General features: G+C 46.3%; 1 protein-coding gene across 28 annotated transcripts in view; it reads right to left on the bottom strand.

The window, feature by feature from the left end:
* DGKD (diacylglycerol kinase delta) overlaps positions 1-14,294 on the bottom strand; it is a 119,797-nt gene extending 105,503 nt beyond the window's left edge. For 14 of the 28 annotated variants that reach the window (XR_012421575.1, XR_012421578.1, XR_012421576.1 and 11 more), the window contains exon 1: positions 11,476-11,779. Coding sequence is in view for 10 of the 28 variants with exons in the window: in XM_065526267.2 (XP_065382339.1) it covers positions 11,476-11,703 (228 nt within the window). In the remaining 18 variants the exon portion in view is untranslated. Of the gene's footprint in view, positions 1-11,475; positions 11,780-13,136; positions 13,870-14,122 lie in introns of those variants that run through there. The other 14 variants (XR_012421577.1, XR_012421579.1, XR_012421587.1 and 11 more) reach the window with 3 other exon arrangements.
* Between the last annotated feature and the right edge of the window lie 4,792 nt (positions 14,295-19,086).

Here is a 19,086-nt window from a genome sequence, read left to right as displayed (position 1 = left end):
TATTTTTATTTTCACTTTTTTGACAGAGTCTCGCTCTGTCACCCAGCCTGGAGCGCAGTGCTGCTATCTCGGCTCACTGCAACCTCCACCTCCTGGGTTCATGCCATTCTCCTGCCTCGGCCTCTGGAGTAACTGGGATTATAGGCACCCGCCACCACGGCCAGCTACTTTTTTTGTATTTTTAGTAGAGATGGGGTTTTACATATTGGCCAGGCTGGTCTCAAACTCCTGACCTCAAGTGATCCCCCCGCCTCGGCCTCCCAAAGTGCTGAGATTATAGGCATGAGCCACCATGTCCAGCCCCAAGAAAATATCTTTATAGAACAACACCAACAGATAAACGTGGAATAAATGACAGAATGGGGGAGGCGGGAATCTCCATTTCACAAACTCTCACAATAAAATTGATTCAGGCAAGTCCTGTATTGTGTACGAATGTGGAAACCATTTGGGGTAAAGGATATCTGCACAGTGCCCAGGAATCACCTATTACTTCCTAATTGTAAAGGGGGAATCACATCTCCAACGAAAAGATCTGGTCGGGCAAGGTGGCTCATGCCTGTAATCCCAGGGAGGCCTTTTGGGATTACAGGCATGAGCCAAGGCAGGAGGCTCACTTTAGGTCAGGAGTTCAAGACCAGACTGGCTTAACGTAGGGAGATCCCATTTTTATTAAAAAAAAAAAAAAAAAGAAGGAAGGAAGAAAAGACCTAGAAATCTCCTATAAACCAAGCAACGACACAGCAGAGGGGGACAGCCTAGGAGGACACGCCCTCCTCCAAGTGGGATGCAGTACAGAGCACACAGCGTTCCATATTTAGGGACGTGCCCAAAATGTCAACCGAAATATAGAAGTGAGTCTCTGAAACTGCTCACTTCTACTTTATAGGAAATATAGAAGATAAAATAACATTGTAAAAGAATGATGGGAAAACAATCAGAAAAATCCAGAAAGATTATTAGGTTGGTGCAAAAGTAATGGAGGTTTCTGCCATTAAAAGTCATTAATACAGATGGGAGCGGTGGCTCACGCCTGTAATCCCAACTCTTTGGGAGGCCAAGGCAGGTGGATCATTTGAGGTCAGGAGTTCGAGACCAGCCTGGCCAACACGGTGAAACCCCCGTCTCTACTAAAAATACAAAAATTAGCCGGGCGTGGTGGCAGGTGCCTGTAATCCCAGCTGCTTGGGAAGCTGAGGCAGGAGAATCATTTGAACTAGAGAGGCGGAGGTTGCAGTGAGCTGAGATCACACCACTACATTCCAGCCTGGGCCACACACTGAAACTCTGTCTCAAAAAAAAAAAAGTCATTAATACAAGACAACTGCCCTTGTCTCTTGAAAAACCTGATGTCATAGGCAGGTAGGGAACGGGAAGAGAGGACAGTGGAAGCTATTCTAATTTAACAAACTAAAGAGATAACAACCACCAAATATAATGCATAAAACTTGATGAGTACCTGGTTCCCAAAAGAAAGGTCACAAATCACATTTCTGGTTAAATTGGGGAAATTTGAAAATGATCTGGATATTAAATGTTAAAAATTTTTTTCAGGTATAATGGTACTGTTATATATGAAAATATCCTCGTTTTGTGGGGACATACACTGAGGTATTTAGGGGTAAACCATACTGGTTCTGGGGCTTCTCTGCACCCCCTTCCTCTTTCTCCTCCCCTGACAGTCCTTCCTTTTTTGACTAGTCCTCCTCCTTCTCCTCTGCCCACCTCCAAAAGCCAATGGCCCCAGCATCCGATCGGGTCCTGACCCCATCACACTGTCCTCACTCTCAGGCTCAGATGAACCATCCTCACTGCAGCTGCATGACTGGGGGCTGGGGAGGAAGGGACAAAGAAGGCCCTATCTGGGTTCAGTGAGACCTATATGGCTTCATGGCACACCAGCAGGCCACCTAACTGCTGAATCTATGTCGCTCATTGGCAAAATTGGGGTAGTGGAGAATAAGAGGTTCCAGGACAGCAAGCAGCGGAGCTAGGTAACAGCAAAATCCCCAAAGCTGTCCTCAACCACAGCTCATTAAATCAGAGAGGAGTTCCATTATCCAGCTCATCACAGGAATCACAAATATTCTCTCCCCCAACACCCACACCAAACCATCACTGAGTTCTCACAATGTCACCTCCTCAGCATCTCTCAAATCCAGCTACTTCCCCCATTGCCACAGCCACAAGGCCAGGCCCAGGCTGCCAGCATCTGTCACTGCATTGGGTCAGCCAGCATCCACTCAGTCAACCGCAGCACAGCTAGAGCCATCTTTTCAACCACGATCCGATTAGGTCATGCTCCTTCCTAAAATCTTAAAGCAATAGCATCCCACTACTCTGGGAGAAAAAAGGCAGAGCTCCCTAACACAGCCTCCAACCCTCTCCAGTGTCATGTCCCAACCAAGGGCTCCTGATGCTTACCAGCCCTAACCACCATAGCCTTCTTTCAGCCCCAGGATTTCCCCAAGCTCCCTCTTGCCACAGGGCCTTTGCATACCTCTTTGATCAGCAACCTCCTCCTCCTCATTCTTTCATAAATCCTTTTAAAAAAATACTCTATTTCCTTTGAGCTTAATGTGTTGCTATTCTAACTACCTGATTTTCAGCATGTCTTCTTTTCTAACATATGTATTCTAAGCTATAAATTTCCCTCTAAACATGACTTCAGCTGTACCCCATTTTACATACACGTATTTGCTATTGTTCAACCGAAAATATTTAAGCTTTCTGTGACTCATAAGTTACTTAGAAATAGATATCTAAAATTTCCAAATATATTGAGACATTCTTTTTATTGAACCTGGCTTAATGCTGTTGTTGTCAGAGAACATACTCTACACAATTTCAACTCTTTGAAAGTTTTTGAGACTTGCGTTATGGCCAGCAGATAGTGAATTTTGACAAATGTGCCTGTGTATTGGAAAAAAACTTAGATTCTACAATTGTTAGGTACAGTGTTCTACATATTTCCATTAGGTCAAGTTTAGTACTTGTGGCAGGTGCAGTGGCTCACGCCTGTAATCCCAACACTTTGGGAGGCCGAGGCAGGTGGATCACCTGAGGTCAGGAGTTCGAGACCAGCCTGACCAAGATGGTGAGACCCCCGTCTCTACTAAAAATACAAAAATTAGCCAGGCATGGTGATACACACCTGTAGTCCCAGCTAGTCGGGAGGCTGAGGCAGGGGAATCACTTGAACCTGGGAGGTGGAGGTTGCAGTGAGCAGAGACTGTGCCATTGCACCCCAGTCTGGGCAACAGAGTGAAACTCCGTTTCTAAAAAAAAAAAAAAAAATTAGTACTTGTGTTGTTCAATTCTACATTTTTACAAATTTCTTTGTCTACTTGATGCATAGCATGTAAGACAGGTGTGTTAAAATATCTCACAATGATTATGAACTTGTTTCCCTTACAATTAATTTTTCTTTTATTTTGAAATTATTACTTTCACATTTTAAATTATTATATCCAAAATGAACTTTTTCTCATTTATCAGTATATCTTTATCTCTACTCGTAATTTTTCCCTTATAATCTACTTTGATACTAAAATAGCTACACCAAGTTTCTTTTGGTTAGTGTTTGCATAGTATCTTTTCCTATTCTTTTACTTTCAATCTTTTAATATCCTTATATTTTAAATGTATCTCTTTCAAATAGCCTAGTCAGGATTTTCTTTTGTATCCCATCTCACAACCTCTGTATTTTAACTGGAGCATTTAAACCCACTTACATTTAATGTGATTACTGATACACTGGGATTTCAGTCTACTAACTTACTATTTGCTTTCTGTTTGTCCCAATTGTTCAGTGTTTTCTCTCCTTTCTTGCCTTCTGTCAGATTTAGAATCCCTGATTCTATTTTTCTTGTTTAGCTTAGATATCACACACTATCACAATTTTGGTGGCCACCACGCAGACTACATACAACATGCAACCCTGACTTGTCTAATATAATTGGATCTTTGTTCTTCTTCCTGGAAATGCAAAGACCTTAGAAAAGTTCTACTCCATTTGCCTCCTTTCTAGCCTACATGACACTGTTGTCATGTATTTTAATTATATATATTTTAAACCCAAAGGCATAATTTTTATAGTTAATAATCATTTGGTCTTTTCCACATAGAAACCCTTTTTAAGTCTCCATTCCTTCCTACAACTCTAACATTTAACTTGAGCTCATTTTCCTTTAGCCAAAACAAACAAAAAACACTTAATGTTTCCCTTAGTGTGGGTGTGCTGGCAAAAACATTGTTTTTGTTTATATGAAAGTGCCTTTATTTCAACTGTATTTTCTGAAGGACATTTTTGCTGCACACAGAATTCTGGGTTCACAGTTTCTCTGAGCACTTAAATTTCAATAGACTTTTGGTTTTCATTGTTTCTGTTAAGAACACAGCTGTCACTCTTTTTTTGTTTGGTTTTTGTTTCTAGAAGCGAAGTCTTGCTCTGTTGCCCAGGCTGGAGTGCAGTGGTGTGATCTCGACTCACTGCAACCTCCGCCTTTCTCTCTTTCTCTTCATCTATGGTTTTCAACAGTGCTTACAGTCACCGGTCGCTTAACAATGAGGATCTATTCTGAGAAATGTAGTATTTTTCATCCTATGTGAACATCATAGAGTGTACTTTCACAAATCTAGACGGCACACATCTAATCTGTATGGCATATTAGGTGGCCTATTGCTCCTGGACTACAAACCAGTATAGCACATGATTGTGCTGACACTGTAGGCAACTATAACTCAATAGCAAATATTTGTGTATCTAAATATAACTAAACATAGAAAAGGTACTGTAGGCCGGGCGCGGTGGCTCAAGCCTGTAATCCCAGCACTTTGGGAGGCCGAGATGGGCAGATCACGAGGTCAGGAGATCGAGACCATCCTGGCTAACACGGTGAAACCCCATCTCTACTAAGAAATACAAAAAATAGCCGGGCGAGGTGGCAGCGCCTGTAGTCCCAGCTACTCGGGAGGCTGAGGCCGGAGAATGGCGTGAACCCGGGAGGCGGAGCTTGCAGTGAGCTGAGATCCGGCCACTGCACTCCAGCCTGGGCTACAGAGCGAGACTCCATCTCAAAAAAAAAAAAAAAAGAAAAGAAAAGGTACTGTAAAAATATGTCATAAAAGATTTTTAGAATGGTACACCCGTATAGGCTACTTACCGTAACTGGAGCTTGCAGGGCTGGAAGTTGCTCTGGATGAGTGTGTGAGTGACTGGTGAGTGAATGTGATGGCCTAGGACACTACTAACCAATACTGTATGCTTTATAAACACTGTACACTTAGGCTACACTACATTTATTTTTTTAAAGACTTTCTTCAATAACAAATTAACCTTAGCTTACTGTAACATTTTTACTTTATAAACTTTTAATTTTTTGACTCTTTTCTAGTAACATTTAGCTTGAAACACACACACATTGTACACCTGTACAAAAGTATTTTCTTTATATCCTTATTCTATAACTTTTTTCTATTTTAATTTTTTTAATTATTTTATTTCTTAAATATTTTTGTTAAAAACTAAGAAACACACACACACATTAGCCTAGACCTACAGAGAGTCAGGATCATCAATATTATTGTCTTCCGTCTCCAGTGGAAGGTCTTCAGGGACAATGACACACATGGAGCTGTCACCTCCTATGATAACAAGGCCTTCTTCTGGATACCTCCTGAAGGACCTGCCTGAGGCAGTTTTACAATTTGCTTTTCTTTTTTCTATAAGTAGAAGGAATATACTCTAAAATAACAGAAAGCGTAAATAGTAAATATATAAACCAGTAACAAAGTTGTTTATTATCATTATCAATTATTATGTACTATATATAATTGTATGTGCTATACTTTCCTACCACTTGCAGTGCAGTAGGTCTGTTTACACCAGCACCACCACAAACGCATAGGTAATTCATTGCCCTACAACATTGTAACGGCTACCACGTCACTAGACAATAGCAATTTTTCAGCTCCATTATAATCTTGTGGGATCACCTTTGTCCATGTGGACCATCATATGGAAACATCATTATGCAGAGCACGGGGGTGTATCAGGAATTGATTAGATATGGTTCTTTCAGTTCATATGGCTATCGAATCTGTGAATGGTTCCTGTTATTTGTTGCAGGAAATTCTCAGGTATTATCTTTTCTTTCTTTTTTTTTTTTTTAATTTAAGACAGAGTTTCGCTCTTGTCACCCAGGCTTTAGTGCAATGGCGTGGTCTCAGCTCACTGCAACGTCTGCTTTCCGGGTTCAAGCGATTCTCCTGCCTCAGCCCCCCAAGTAGCTGGGATTACAGGCATCTGCTACCATGCCCGGCTAATTTTAATACTTTTAGTAGACACAGGGTTTCACCATGTTGGCCAGGCTGGTCTTGAACTCCTGATCTCAAGCGATCCGCCCACCTCAGCATCCCAAACTGCTGGGATTACAGGCGTGAGCCACCGCAGCTGGCCACATTATCTTTTCAAATATTGTGTCTCCTCAATTTTCTCTCACCTCTCCTCTCTTGCGACAATTAAACACAAGTAAGACCTTGTTACTGTATCTGTCTCCTACCCTCTCCAATTTTTTCCATTTTTTATGTCTCCAGGCTTCCTTGTGGGTATTTTCTTCTGAGCTATTTTCTGGGTCACACAATTTTTTCAGCCTGGGTCTAATGTGCTCTTTTTTTGGTTAATTTTGATTATTATGTTTTTCAATTTTAGAATTTTCTTTTATTGGCTGGGTGCAGTGGCTCACACCTGTAATCCCAGCACTTTGGGAAGCAGAGGTGGGCAGATCACCTGAGGTCCGGAGTTCGAGACCAACTCAGCCAACATGATGGGACTCCGTCTCTACTAAAAATACCAAAAAATTAGCTGGGCGTGGTGATGGGCACCTGTAATCACAGCTACTTGGGAGGCTGAGGCAGGAGAATTGCTTGAAGCCGGGAGGCAAAGGTTGCAGTGAGCCGAGATCGTGCCACTGCACTACAGCCTAGGTAACAAGAGTGAGACTCAGTCTCCAAAAAAAAAAAAAAAAATTTTATCTTTAGTAGAGGCGGGATCTTGCCATGTGGGCCAGGCTGGTCTCAAACTCGTGACCTCAAATGATCCACCTGCCTCAATCCGGAAGTGCTGAGATTATAGGTGTGAGCCATGCCAGTGTGGACTAGAATTTTCATTTGGTTCTTTATAGTTTCTAGTTCTCTGCCAAAACTCTCAATCTGATCTTGTATCTCCTTAAACACAAGAAGCATAGTTGTTGTAAAGTCTGTGTCTGGTATCTGGAAGCCCTGCTGATCTGTCTATAGTCTGTTGTTTCTACTGGTTTTAACTCAAGTGCCTTTGCCTCCCTGGGTGTCTATTTTTTTTATTGTATGCACAATAATGAATTTACAAACAGACTTGTGAAAGTCATTAGAGGCCTCCATTGATGTTATCTCCCTCTAGAGAGGATTAAAGTTTGTTTCTGTTGGGAATCTGGAGACACTAGTACACTGGGATTACTTTAATTTCAGAGGACTGAGGTGATGTGAAGCAGGGCTGCAGTCCTTCCAAAGTCTTACTTCTGGCTCATGCGCATTCCTTGGAAGTGGCTTCTTGCGATCCCAATCCAAATTGTGAGGGGAGGGTGTCACCCAGGACTGTTGCCCTTTGGCAGAACCTGGTGCCTCAGCCGTGTTAAGGCACTCGGACAGTATCACAGGGCTCAGCCTCATGTTTGTTTTGTTCATGGCCCAGTGTTCGTTCCCCAGGGCTGCCCTAGGGCTGCCACAAAACTTCAAGGCTTAAAACAAAACTTGAAAACAAAACAAAACAAAACTTGACTGTCTCACTGCTCTGGGGGCTGGAAGTCCGAGATCAAGGGATCAGAAGGGCCGCACTCCCTCTGAAGGCTCTAGGGGAGATTCCATCTGTTATCTCTTCCAGCTTCTAGTGGCCCCAGGCATTCCTTGGTTTGCATCAACAGAACTCTAATCTCAGGCTCTGTTTTCCCATAACCTTTTTCTCTTTATGTCTTTCTGTCAAATCTCCCTCCCCTTTCTCTTATAAAGACACCAACACTGGATTTAGAGTTTCTCCTAAGTTCACGATGATTTACTCTCAAAATATTTAATTAGCCAGGCACAGTGGCTTGAGCCTACACTCCCAGCTACTCAGAAGCCTGAAGCAGGAGGATCACTTGAGCCCAGGAGTTTGAGACCAGACTGGGGAATACAGCAAGACCCCATTTCAAAACAAAAATTTTTGGCCAGGCACAGTAGCTGTAATTCTAGCACTTTGGGACGGCAAAGGGGGAGGATTGCTTGAGCACAGGAGTTTGAGACCCCAAGCATGGGCAACATAGTGAGACCCCCGTCTCCACAAAAATTTGTTTTTAAATTAGCCAGGCATCATGGAACGCATCTGGAGTCCCAGCTACTCAGGTGGCTGAGGCAGGATTGCCTGAGCCCTGTTAGAGACTGCAGTATGCCGCTGCACTCCACCCTGGACAACCAAGCAAGACCCCATCTCAAAAAAAAAAAAAGAAAGAAAATATTTTTAAAAGATATTTAACTAATATCTTATTATACCTACACCCTGAAGTTCCAGGTGGACCAAATTTGGAAAAGATGCCAAACCCACTACAGATGCCACTATAGATTCCAAGGTCAAAAGCAGCCACAAATACCACACTCACTTCCACAGACCTTCAGCCTCCCCAGATCCTAGTCCAGAAATTCAGCATCATCTCATTAGCAGACTGTGCTTGGCAGACTGGCTCCTCAGTTACTCAGCCCACCACTGCCAGAAGCAGAAGTCACTGCTCCCTACTCACCTTTCAGAGCCCAGCCAGTCACTGCCTCAAGAAGCCCTCCCAGACCTCCCTGATATCAGGTCAAATTTACCTATGATGTCCTCTCAAAGTATTCTGGCTCTCTCCTCATCAGCACCGGTCCCCATCACAACTTTATATTAACCGTGCAATTGTTTTATTAATGTCTTCTAGACTATCATCTCTAAAAATTTTTGTTGCTGTTGTTACTCAATAAGATACCCCTAATGCCTCGCACAACAATTAACAATGTTAAGATCTCAAATATTTGCTGTTAAACTGAACCAGTGAAATAAAAAATATAATACCTAGCCATGATATTCCCACTAGTACTCAATAAATTAACAATTTCTTTAAAAAATGGTCTTTGCTAATTTTCAGCCAGATTTGTTTGTATTTGCTCTTCTGGAGCCCAGAGATGGAGACTCAGACCAGCTTGAGCTGAAGAAAAATGGAGTCAGGGAAATGATTCCTATCTGGGATAAAAAAAGAACAATCAGAAAGACAAAAAATAATCAAAAGCAACCATTTAGTGATCACTTACTATACATCGGCCACTATGTTAGGTGTTCTACACAGATTATCCCATTTAATTCTATGAGTTAACATCCCCATTCCTATTTTACGGATATGACAACCATTATTTCTATTTTACAGACATGGAAACTGAGGCTCAGGAACACACAGTTAACATTTACTGTCACTACAACCAACCTAAGATCTAACATTTTCCATGTTTACAGATGAGGAAACCGAGTCTTAAGGGAGGTTTAGATGCCCTGTCCACAATCGCATGCTTAACTAGAAGCACAGGGTCTGAAGCAACTTTATCTGACACCAAAGTTTAGACTCTGAAATCCAACAATAAAATGGTATTAAAAACCTTCTACATTACTTCATACCTACTAGGATGGCTATTATCAAAAGAGAGATAATAACAGGTACTGCCAAAGATGTGGAAAAATTGGAACCCTCCTCATACACAGCTGGTGGGAATGTAAAATGGTATGGTAGCTTTGGAAAATAGTCCGGTAGTATTACCATATGGCCCAGCACTTCCACTCCTAGGTATATAGCCAAGATAAACGAAAACCAACGTCCACACAAAAACATGTACATGAATGTTCATAGCAGCATTATCCAGAATAGCCAAAAAGTAGAAATAACTCAAATGTCCATCAACTGATAAATGGATAAATAAAATGCAGTGTATCTGTATAATAGAATACTACCCAGTAACAAAAAGAAGAAATGAAGTACCGATACATGCTATGACATGGATGAACCTTGAAAATATCATGCTAAGTGAAAGAAGCCAGAACACATATTGTATGATTCCATTTTTATAAAATGACCAGAATTGGCGAACACAGAGACAGAAAGTAGATTCTGGTTGCCTATGGTTGAGGGAGTTCAGAGGAAATGGGGTGATGAAAATGTTCTAAAATTGACTGTGGTGATGGTTGCACAACAGCAAATATACTGACAACCCCTGAACTATATGCTTTAAATGAGTGAACTGTATCCCATGTGAATTATATCTCATAAAACTGGGGTGTATTTTTTTAAGATTTTTACAACTTAAACCTTTCACCTAATTTTTACTAGTCTTCATTTCATAATGGAAAAAATGCTTTGTCTAAATTTAAAATCAGGAATCCAAGCACTTTCATGCTCATATCCAAAAAAATGTTAACTTTTTAGAAACTTTCAAATAAATTAAACTCTTTTAACTGATAGCTTCGCAGAATTACACGGTTCTTTACCGAAATTTCAAAATACCTTATAATGCACTGGGGAATGTGCTGGTTGATGTGTTAGCTCCATTTTCTTTCTTTCCATTCTAGCTGTGCAGTTCTACAAAGTCATTACTGTATACTGTGGTCAGGAAATACAAATGAAGTAATGTCTTTGCTGGGGACAGCTTCAACTCTATAGAGCTCGAATATATTAAAAAATCACACATGCATGAAACACTAAACTGACAAATGGCCATCACAAATCTGCACAGATCAAATTTTCAATATGCTAAAGATCTATAACCTGAAGAATTATTTGAAGTTTGGAGAGGCTTCTTTTTACATGTGTGCCATAAGGTCTTATATTTCAAAGTGTGGTCCATGGACCAGCAGCATCAGCATCTTCTGGGAGCTTGTTAGAAATGCACATTCTGCCAGGTGCGTTGGCTCAAGCTTATAATCCCAGCACTTTGGGAGGCTGAGGTGGGTGTATTACTTGAGCTCGGGAGTTTGAGACCAGGATGGGGAATATGGCGAAACTCCATCTCTACAACAAAATACAAAAATTAGCCAGGCATGGTGGCATTTGCCTGTAGTCCCAGCTACTTGGGAGGCTGAGGCAGGAAAATCACTTGAGCCCTGGAGGCAAAGGTTGCAGCAGCTGAGATCGCACCACTGCACTCCAGCCTGGGTGACAAAGTAAGACTTTGTCTCAAAAAGAAAAAAGAAAATAAAAAGAAATGCACATTCTAAGGCCCCACCCACCCTAGACCTACTCAACCATAATCATCATTTTAACAAGATCCCTAGGGGATGAATCTGCACATTAAAATTTGAGGAGCACTGCCCTAAGACATTCTCTTTGTTTTTCTCTTCATTAAGACAGCTCTGACTTGCACTAGACTAATATTTTAAAAGCCTGACATACATACAGTTCTGGTCCTGGGCCAGCTTGTCCTCAGATCCATTCTTTGTCCTTCTGCTCCAGTCCAAGTTGTGGAGGAGGTGACCCCAGCCAGGACAGGGTTCCCAGGCAGAAGGGGAACAGTACATCTGTAGCAGCAGCTGTGCCCTTGCAAGCCTCCAGCCACTGCCAGGTGGACCCCTTGTGACCCCACTTTTTGGTGGGTGACAGCTGTCCCTGAAGTCTGAAATGCCATCTCCTTCCTTCACCCTCCAGCTTAGGGGTGGCAGCGGTTTCCTGCTTGTTGCCTCATCTCCGGCTTGCCTCACTGCAGCCTGCATTCTCAGTACTCCCACCACCTGTGTGACCACTCCCCTACGTCACATTCCTTCTGCTCTAAATACTTAAGGTGAGTTCTGTTTTTCTTTTTAGACTCAGACTGCTACCCCATACCATTTTTGATATTTCTATTATGTACCATAGATACCAGAAGAATTTTGTGAATGGCTTATCTGCTGGAAAAAAAAAAAATAGAGCTATTACATACAGTCAACCTCGCATTCCCACATTCTGACAATCTCTTAACAACTCAGAAGAAAAATCAGCCTTAAGCTATCTGTACAGCAGATGTGACTGTATTCAGAAACTCTAAGTCCTCGGGGTGTATTTTTAACAGTCTACCCATCACTCCTCCTCAACCAGAACAGCTGGTATAGCAGCTATTGTTTTAGGAGAAAAAAGAAGGAAAGCAAAAACACCTCTTAACCAACAAAATTCTGAACACTGGAATCTCTCAGGAATCAAATCTCTCTCAACACAATCTTGTTCTTAATCAACCTTTTAAATCACATGATCTACCCCACACTGGTCAGCACCTTGCCTGGGCAACAGAAGAAAGCAAGTCCTATCAGCACCATTTAGGGCTATGTGGAGATCTTCCCAAAAGCACATCTGGTCCATCACCCTCATGCTTTGAACAACCCTCTGTGGCCACCTCTTGCCCACGGCCAAAAAGCAAACCCCTCAAAGGACCAGCCCCTCGAAATTCAGCCTTAACTAACCCTTCCAACCTCTAAGTCTAATCAACGTGATCCACCTCTGGCCCAACTTCTGATCATTTCACAGTTGTGCCTAAAGCTCTAGACACAACGTTCAAATATGTAGAAAGCCATTTCTTACCCACTTAGCCTGGCGAATTCCTTATCCCTCAAGATCCCACCTTAAAGAAAACCTCTCCTGCCTCCCCAGGGCAGTCTCTGCCCCGAGTTTCCACAGCACTTAAAATGTTGTCATGTCAGGTGCCCAGGTGTCCATCTCCCCACTAGACTGAGAACCCCTAGGTGTAGAAACTACCTTCCATCTTAAGGTCTTGACCATGGTTCCAATCCAGATCCACATTTACGACCTGTGACACTCTGGACAAGTCATTTAACCTCGACCCTACTTCTATTCCAATTCCAAAAGGCGGAGATGATAGCATCCAGCTCACTGGGTTCTCACCAGTACTAATAAACTAACCACGTCAAGTGCTGTAAAGCTAACCCAAGAAATTGCCTGGCACATAGACGGTATTAAAGAATTGTTATTTGCTATTGCTATCATTATTATTACTACTGTTACTGTTACACCCGGAACAAAGCAGGTGTTCCGTACCTATTTGCTGAATAACTGGAGCACTTCACAACAAACCTGTTTGTAACATGTTAGGACTTCAGGTTCCCCCATCGCAGGTATCCTAGGCTGACAGAAGAGAAGGCTCCCACGGTGAAGGGACCGGCTGAACCTAACCCGCCCCTGTGGAAAAGCGCACTGCAGCAGGAGGAGAATGTCCGTGCCAACCGGAACTGCCAGCGCTGCCCCAGGGACTCAGCCTCCTCACGGCCACCTGTCCAGCCACCTGCCTGAGGAAGCAGTGTTCTAACCGGGCGGGCTCACCTGGAGCAAAAACCGTAAGCAGTTTTCAATAGGAAGCACAACGGGAAAACAAACGGTCCAACTTTCCTCCTGCAAAAAGGACGTGCGTCTTTATCTAATATTTAGCGTTCGGAGTTCTCAGTGGAGAGTTGGGTGCCAAGCGGGTGCGCGGTCCCGGCTTTGCTGAGAGAGACGGTCACTGAACGCGCATCCCTTCCTTCCCTTTTGTGATGAAGGGGTGAAGGGGTGATCCCTCGCACCCGGGTCCGAGCGGACTTCTGAGGGCACCACAGGGAAGTCTGCAGGGCACTCGCGGGACATCACCCGACCGCTCCTGAGAAATGTGCAGAACTGGGGTTTGGGGACCGCGCACGCCCGCGGGGCGCAGCCGGGAGCCCCCGCGTGGGACCCGCTCGGTGGCACGAGCGCAGTCCCCTGCATCTAGGCCTCAGTTTCCTCCGGGTCCTCGCGGCCCAACTCGTCGCGCGCCCCCCGCCCAGCACGCGGCCCCCGGGAGCGCCCACCTGCGCGCCCCCCGCCCGGCCCCGCCGCCGCCCGCCGTCCGTCGGGGGCCGCGCGCTCCGCCCGGGGCGCCGGCCCGTTACAGCGGCGGGTCACGCTAGACCGAGGCGGGGACGCCCGCGGGACCCCAGGCCGGGCCGGGCCGGGCCTGGGCGGCCGCTCGGGCAGGGCCACGGGCCTCGGCTGGGGCTGCCGCGGCGTGAGGGGCGCGCGCCCGGGCCGCCGCGCCGCGAGCTCACCTTCTGTCGGATCTGGCCCGACGTGGACACCTTGCGGATGAGCTTCTGTGGGGAGCCGGGCTCCGCCTCGGGCTCGCTGTCGGACGACTCCTCGGGCGGCGGCGGCGGAGGCGGTTGCTGCGGACCCGGCGGAGGGGCGCCCGCCGCCGCCGCCATGCTGCCGGGCCAGCGCGCGCACCGCGGGCGGGGGCGGGGCGGGGCCGGCGGGAGGGGCGGGGCCGAGGGCGGGCCGGGCCGGGGGCGGTGGGGGCGGCCTCCCGCCTCTCCCCGCCGCGCCCCCTGCCGGCCTTGTGCGCAGCTGCAGACGGCGCGGCGCGGCCCCTCCCCGCCCCCACCTGAAGGGTCCCGGGGCCCCCCGCCCACCTCTCCCGGCCGTGGCTTCTGTGTGTTCTTTCTGGGACGCCGTTTGTGTTCTTGTTTCTATGTTCACTTCTTAAAACATCTCCACTCTTCCGCATCAGAATGTAGGTAACCTCCGGCAGGCCAGGGCCGCGTCTGTCCTGCCCAGCCTTGTGTGGCCGAGTTTGGGGCGAGCTCGAATGCGCGCGCGCATGCTGGAAAGAGACCCCGGTACTGGGACGGTCCTCGGGACACCAGAACTGGGATGCACCGCTCCATCTGGGAAGGCTTCCTGGAGAAAACGGTTCTTAAGGAGAGATGGAAAATGTGAGCAGGAGTTGTGACTAGAGAGGGAATCGTGTTCTAGGCAGAGACCAGATTTGTGCAAAGGCCTGGAGGTAAGAAAGAACTTGTGTTGGGCGAAGACGAGGGAAGAAAGGGAAGCTGGTGCTTAGAGCAAGGAAAACGGCATTAAGATATGAGCCTCGGGGCGGGCAGGTCGAAGCGGGCTTTGGAAACCAGATAAGGGGTTGGAAGGCAGCAGGAAGCCCTTGAGGGATTTAACCCTGGTCGGGGCTGGGTCACCACGCTGGGGCCTGTGATCCGGGCTTTGAAGTTATCAGGGCAGGTGGACACCCTGGATTACCGAACGGCTGAGAGATAGAGAAGTGGACTGAGATCCAGGTGGGGAGTGACCAGCGACTGGAGGGAGACAGAGGTGACAGGGACGAGCCCCATGTTGCCCAGGGAGGCTGCTGGATAGTGGGTGGGTTGGGGTCCAGCCCTGCTCTGGGCAGAAGAGGGGAAGCGCAGCTGGAGATAAGATCAGCCGAGTTTTTGGTGCCATCCAGGTGGAGCAGGACTTGGTGCCACCCAGAGGAAATGCTGTCCATCTGTCTGCCCTGCTCTGAGGGGCAAATCAGTAAGGGGCTGCCCAGGTGTGCCCTTGCCCCATCAAAGGGCTGCTGCTAGAGACCCCACCTGCCTATCGGCATTCGCCAGCCCGCCGCCCTGGGCAGTGACTGGGGGCTGCAGAGTGGCATCTGGCATGGGGACACGGCCAGGGGCATGGGCTCACAGCCAGGACAGAGGAGGACAAGGCCTAAAGCAGGAACAGTCTGGGACAGGCCAAAGGCCCCAGGGTGCACCAGGGTACTAGCCACTAGCCACATGTGGCTACTTAAATTTCAGTTAAAATTAAGCATTCTGTTCCTCAGTCACATGAGCCACATTTCAAGGACTCAGTAAGCTGCATGTGGCTTAGCAGCTGCCACTCTGGATAGCACAAATACAGAACACTTCCTCCGTCCCCCCAGAAAGTTCTGCAGCACAGTCGCATGCTGAACTGTGCCCTCCCATCATCCCTATGTTGAAGTCCTAACCCCCAGTACCTCAGCATGTGACTGCATTTGGAGTTAAGGTTTTTAAAAAGGTAATGAAATTAAAATGAGGTCACAGGGGTGGTCCCTAATCTGGTATGACTGGCGTCCTCATAAGAAGAGGAGATGAGAACACAGACACACACAGAGGGCAGCCCATGTGAAGACACAGGGAGAAGATGGCATCTACAGGCCAAGGAGAGAGGCCTCCGATGGAACTCCCCCTGCTGACACTGTGATCTTGGACTTCCAGCCACCAGAACTGAGAGCTTCAATTCCTGTGGTGGAAGCCGCCCAGCCTGTGGTGCAGTGCTCTGGCAGCCCTAGAGAACTCATGCAGTCACAAAGGGCTCCAGCCTCTCCACAGGGTTGGAACTTGTCTATCAATTAACTACATATGGAGTGATACACAGAAGCAAAACCCTGGGGGTGAGCAAGGCGACAGAGGGGCAGGGACGCACAGGGGAAGAAAGAATTCATTCCTTCATTCCGCGGGGGAACCGGGTGACCTGAGCAGGGTTTAGAATTGGAATGGAGAGGCCGGATATGAAGGGAATTTCCCAGGACAACACAAAAAGGGGGAGACTACCCCCTACCAGGTGAGCAGAGCGGGTGACGAGGGATTTAGGTGAAGCTGGTAGCAAGGTGGGTGCAGGAGGCAGGGAGGTGAGCAGCCGCGCCAGGATGCAGAGTAGCCTCCCGGCCCTGCTATGAGGCAAGGACTTCAGTCCCGTGGACACTGAAACTGGCAAGGGGGTTTTGGAAAGCAGAGGAACTCATGTATCTGAGCAGAGAATGATCCAGGGGACAGAAGACTAGAAACAGGGAGGCCATTAAAATGCTGTTGCCTACACATGTTAGGAGCCCGGGGGACATCCGGGCCCCAGAACTCGTCATTTTAGAGGCAAGGGCATGAACGTGGTGGTTAAGAAGCAGAAACCGTGGCTGGAGAGGAGGAAATCTGCAATTACCAGAAAATACTGAGATTGTCACAGCCAAGAGGAGCCAAGGAGACATGATGACTAAACGTCACATGGGATCCTAGATGGGATCCCAGAACAGAAAAAGGACATTAGGTAAAAGCTGAGGAAATTGGAATTAAGTACGGGGCTTTAGTTTAATAATAACGTGTCAATATTGATTTCCGGGTAGGAGGAGGGTGAGGATTGAAGAACTACCTATCGGGGATTATTGCGCTGATTACTTGGGTGACAAAAGTATCTGTACACCAAACCCTCATGACATGCCATTTACCCATGTAACAAACCTGCACATGTACCCCCTGGATCTAAACTAAAAGTTGGAAAGAAATATATGTATTACTGGAAACAAAATTTGAGTCATTCAGTGTGGCAAATGTACCTTACTCATGTAAGGGTTAATAATAGGGGCTTTGAGGTGTGGGGGACCTCACCAGAACATCTTTGCAACTTTTCTGTAAATCTAAAACTATTCAAAATAAAAAGTGCATTTTAAAAAGGATTAGGCTTGGTAAAAATTATGTTCTTAAAGCAAAGAAAACTCTGGCATGAATGTTCTTTGATGATGAAGCAGCTTTTTTGTTCTCCCCGTGAGCGCACAGTGTGGTTCCCCTGGAGATCTCAGGAAGGGCTGAGACATCAACTCCCCCAAAGCGGTGGCCTGGAAGAGCACATTCCCTCCGGTGCTTCTTTATTGAATGAGTCACACTATGAATCATCTCTAACGACAGCCTGCTCCCTGAGTCTACCCCACCTTGAGGGCATATCAAGGTGGCAGTAATAACACACTTCACGTCCAACCTAATCCTTCTTTGTGGCAGGTCAGGGAAGAGGCACAACTCTTGTCAGAAAGAACCACTTCACATTGGAGAATATAAACGGGAAACTTGAAAACATGGGAATCATCCAATTTTTACCCTCAACTAGGGTCATGATTGACATTTGGAGCAGCACGTTTCTCCATTGCATGTGACATAGAGCTTCTGGTCCTCAAGCATGTGAAAACCAAAAACCACCACACACATTTCCAAATGTCCCCAACTCCCACCCCGCACTTGCCCTACTCCTCAAAGATCAGTAAATGCGACTCAGTCCTGTGAAAGTAAGGTGGAAGGAAGAAACGTTTTTTAAATGTTAAATAGAAAACAGACACCCTAAAAAGAAATTACACAGGTGACAAAATTGTAGAGAACTAAATACACATACAAGTACAAGTCCAGTTGTGGAGATCTGAGATGAGCAGACTGGACCCATGTCGATACCCCGGTGTGATACTGTACTATAGCTTTACACGATGCTGCCACTGGAGGAAATCAGGTAAAGGGTTCCTGGGGTCTCTGTATTACCCCACACAACTGCATGTGAATACGCAAATCTCTCAATGAAAATTTCTTTTTCTTTCTTTTTTTTTTGAGACGGAGTCTCACTCTGTTGCCCAGGCTGGAATGCAATGGCACAGTCTGGGCTTGCTGCAGCCTCCATCTCTTGGATTCAAACAATTCTCCTGCCTCAGCCTCCTGAGTAGCTGGGATTACAGGCACCTGCCACCATGCCTGGCTACTTTTTTTGTATGTTTAGTAGTGACGGGTTTCTCCATGTTGGCCAGGCTGGTCTTGAATTCCTGACCTTGTGATCCGCCCGCCTCGGCCTCCCAAAGTCCTGGGATTACAGTCATGAGCCACCGCGCCCAGCCTGAAAATTTCAATGGAAAAAAATAGCAAGGGCCAAGGGCAGTTGTTGAATCCTAAATGCTAATCTCCCTCCCCCGACTCCACCAAACTCTCCTACTTCCATTCAGCACCATTCAGTGGGCAAACGTCTAGTTACAGACTGAGAGACACCAGCATTCAAGCCTTGACTCTCACTAGCTGTGTGACCTTGTGTAAGGTACATAACCTCTCTGAACCGCAATTTCCTCATCTAAGGAATGGGAATGATGCTACTGATTTATAACTACTACTGGAATGGTTAGATGTCAGATGTGAAGTACTTGGCACAAGGTAGACGTTCCATCAGTGGCAGGGATCCCCCTTCTCCAGCCCTTCATTGCTGGTTGCAGAACTTTCTCTGTGCAGCACCTTCGACTGCTCTGTACCCCGTTTCTTGCACTGCACCTGTCCCAAAAACTCTGGGCCACACATTCAACCTACACATAGACTTCCTGCCTCCTGATACCAAGGGACACTGCATGCCAGTAGACAGCCCCACACATGTGCAGGCTGAGCTGAGCCAAGCTTCCACTTTCTGCTCAGGGCAGCTGGCGGCT

The sequence above is a fragment of the Macaca fascicularis genome, chromosome 12, assembly GCF_037993035.2.
Source record: "Macaca fascicularis isolate 582-1 chromosome 12, T2T-MFA8v1.1".
In the NCBI taxonomy this organism is placed as follows: Eukaryota; Metazoa; Chordata; class Mammalia; order Primates; family Cercopithecidae; genus Macaca; species Macaca fascicularis.
The sequence above is the reverse complement of the archived record's forward strand: the minus strand, read 5'-3'. Positions and strand labels throughout refer to the sequence as shown.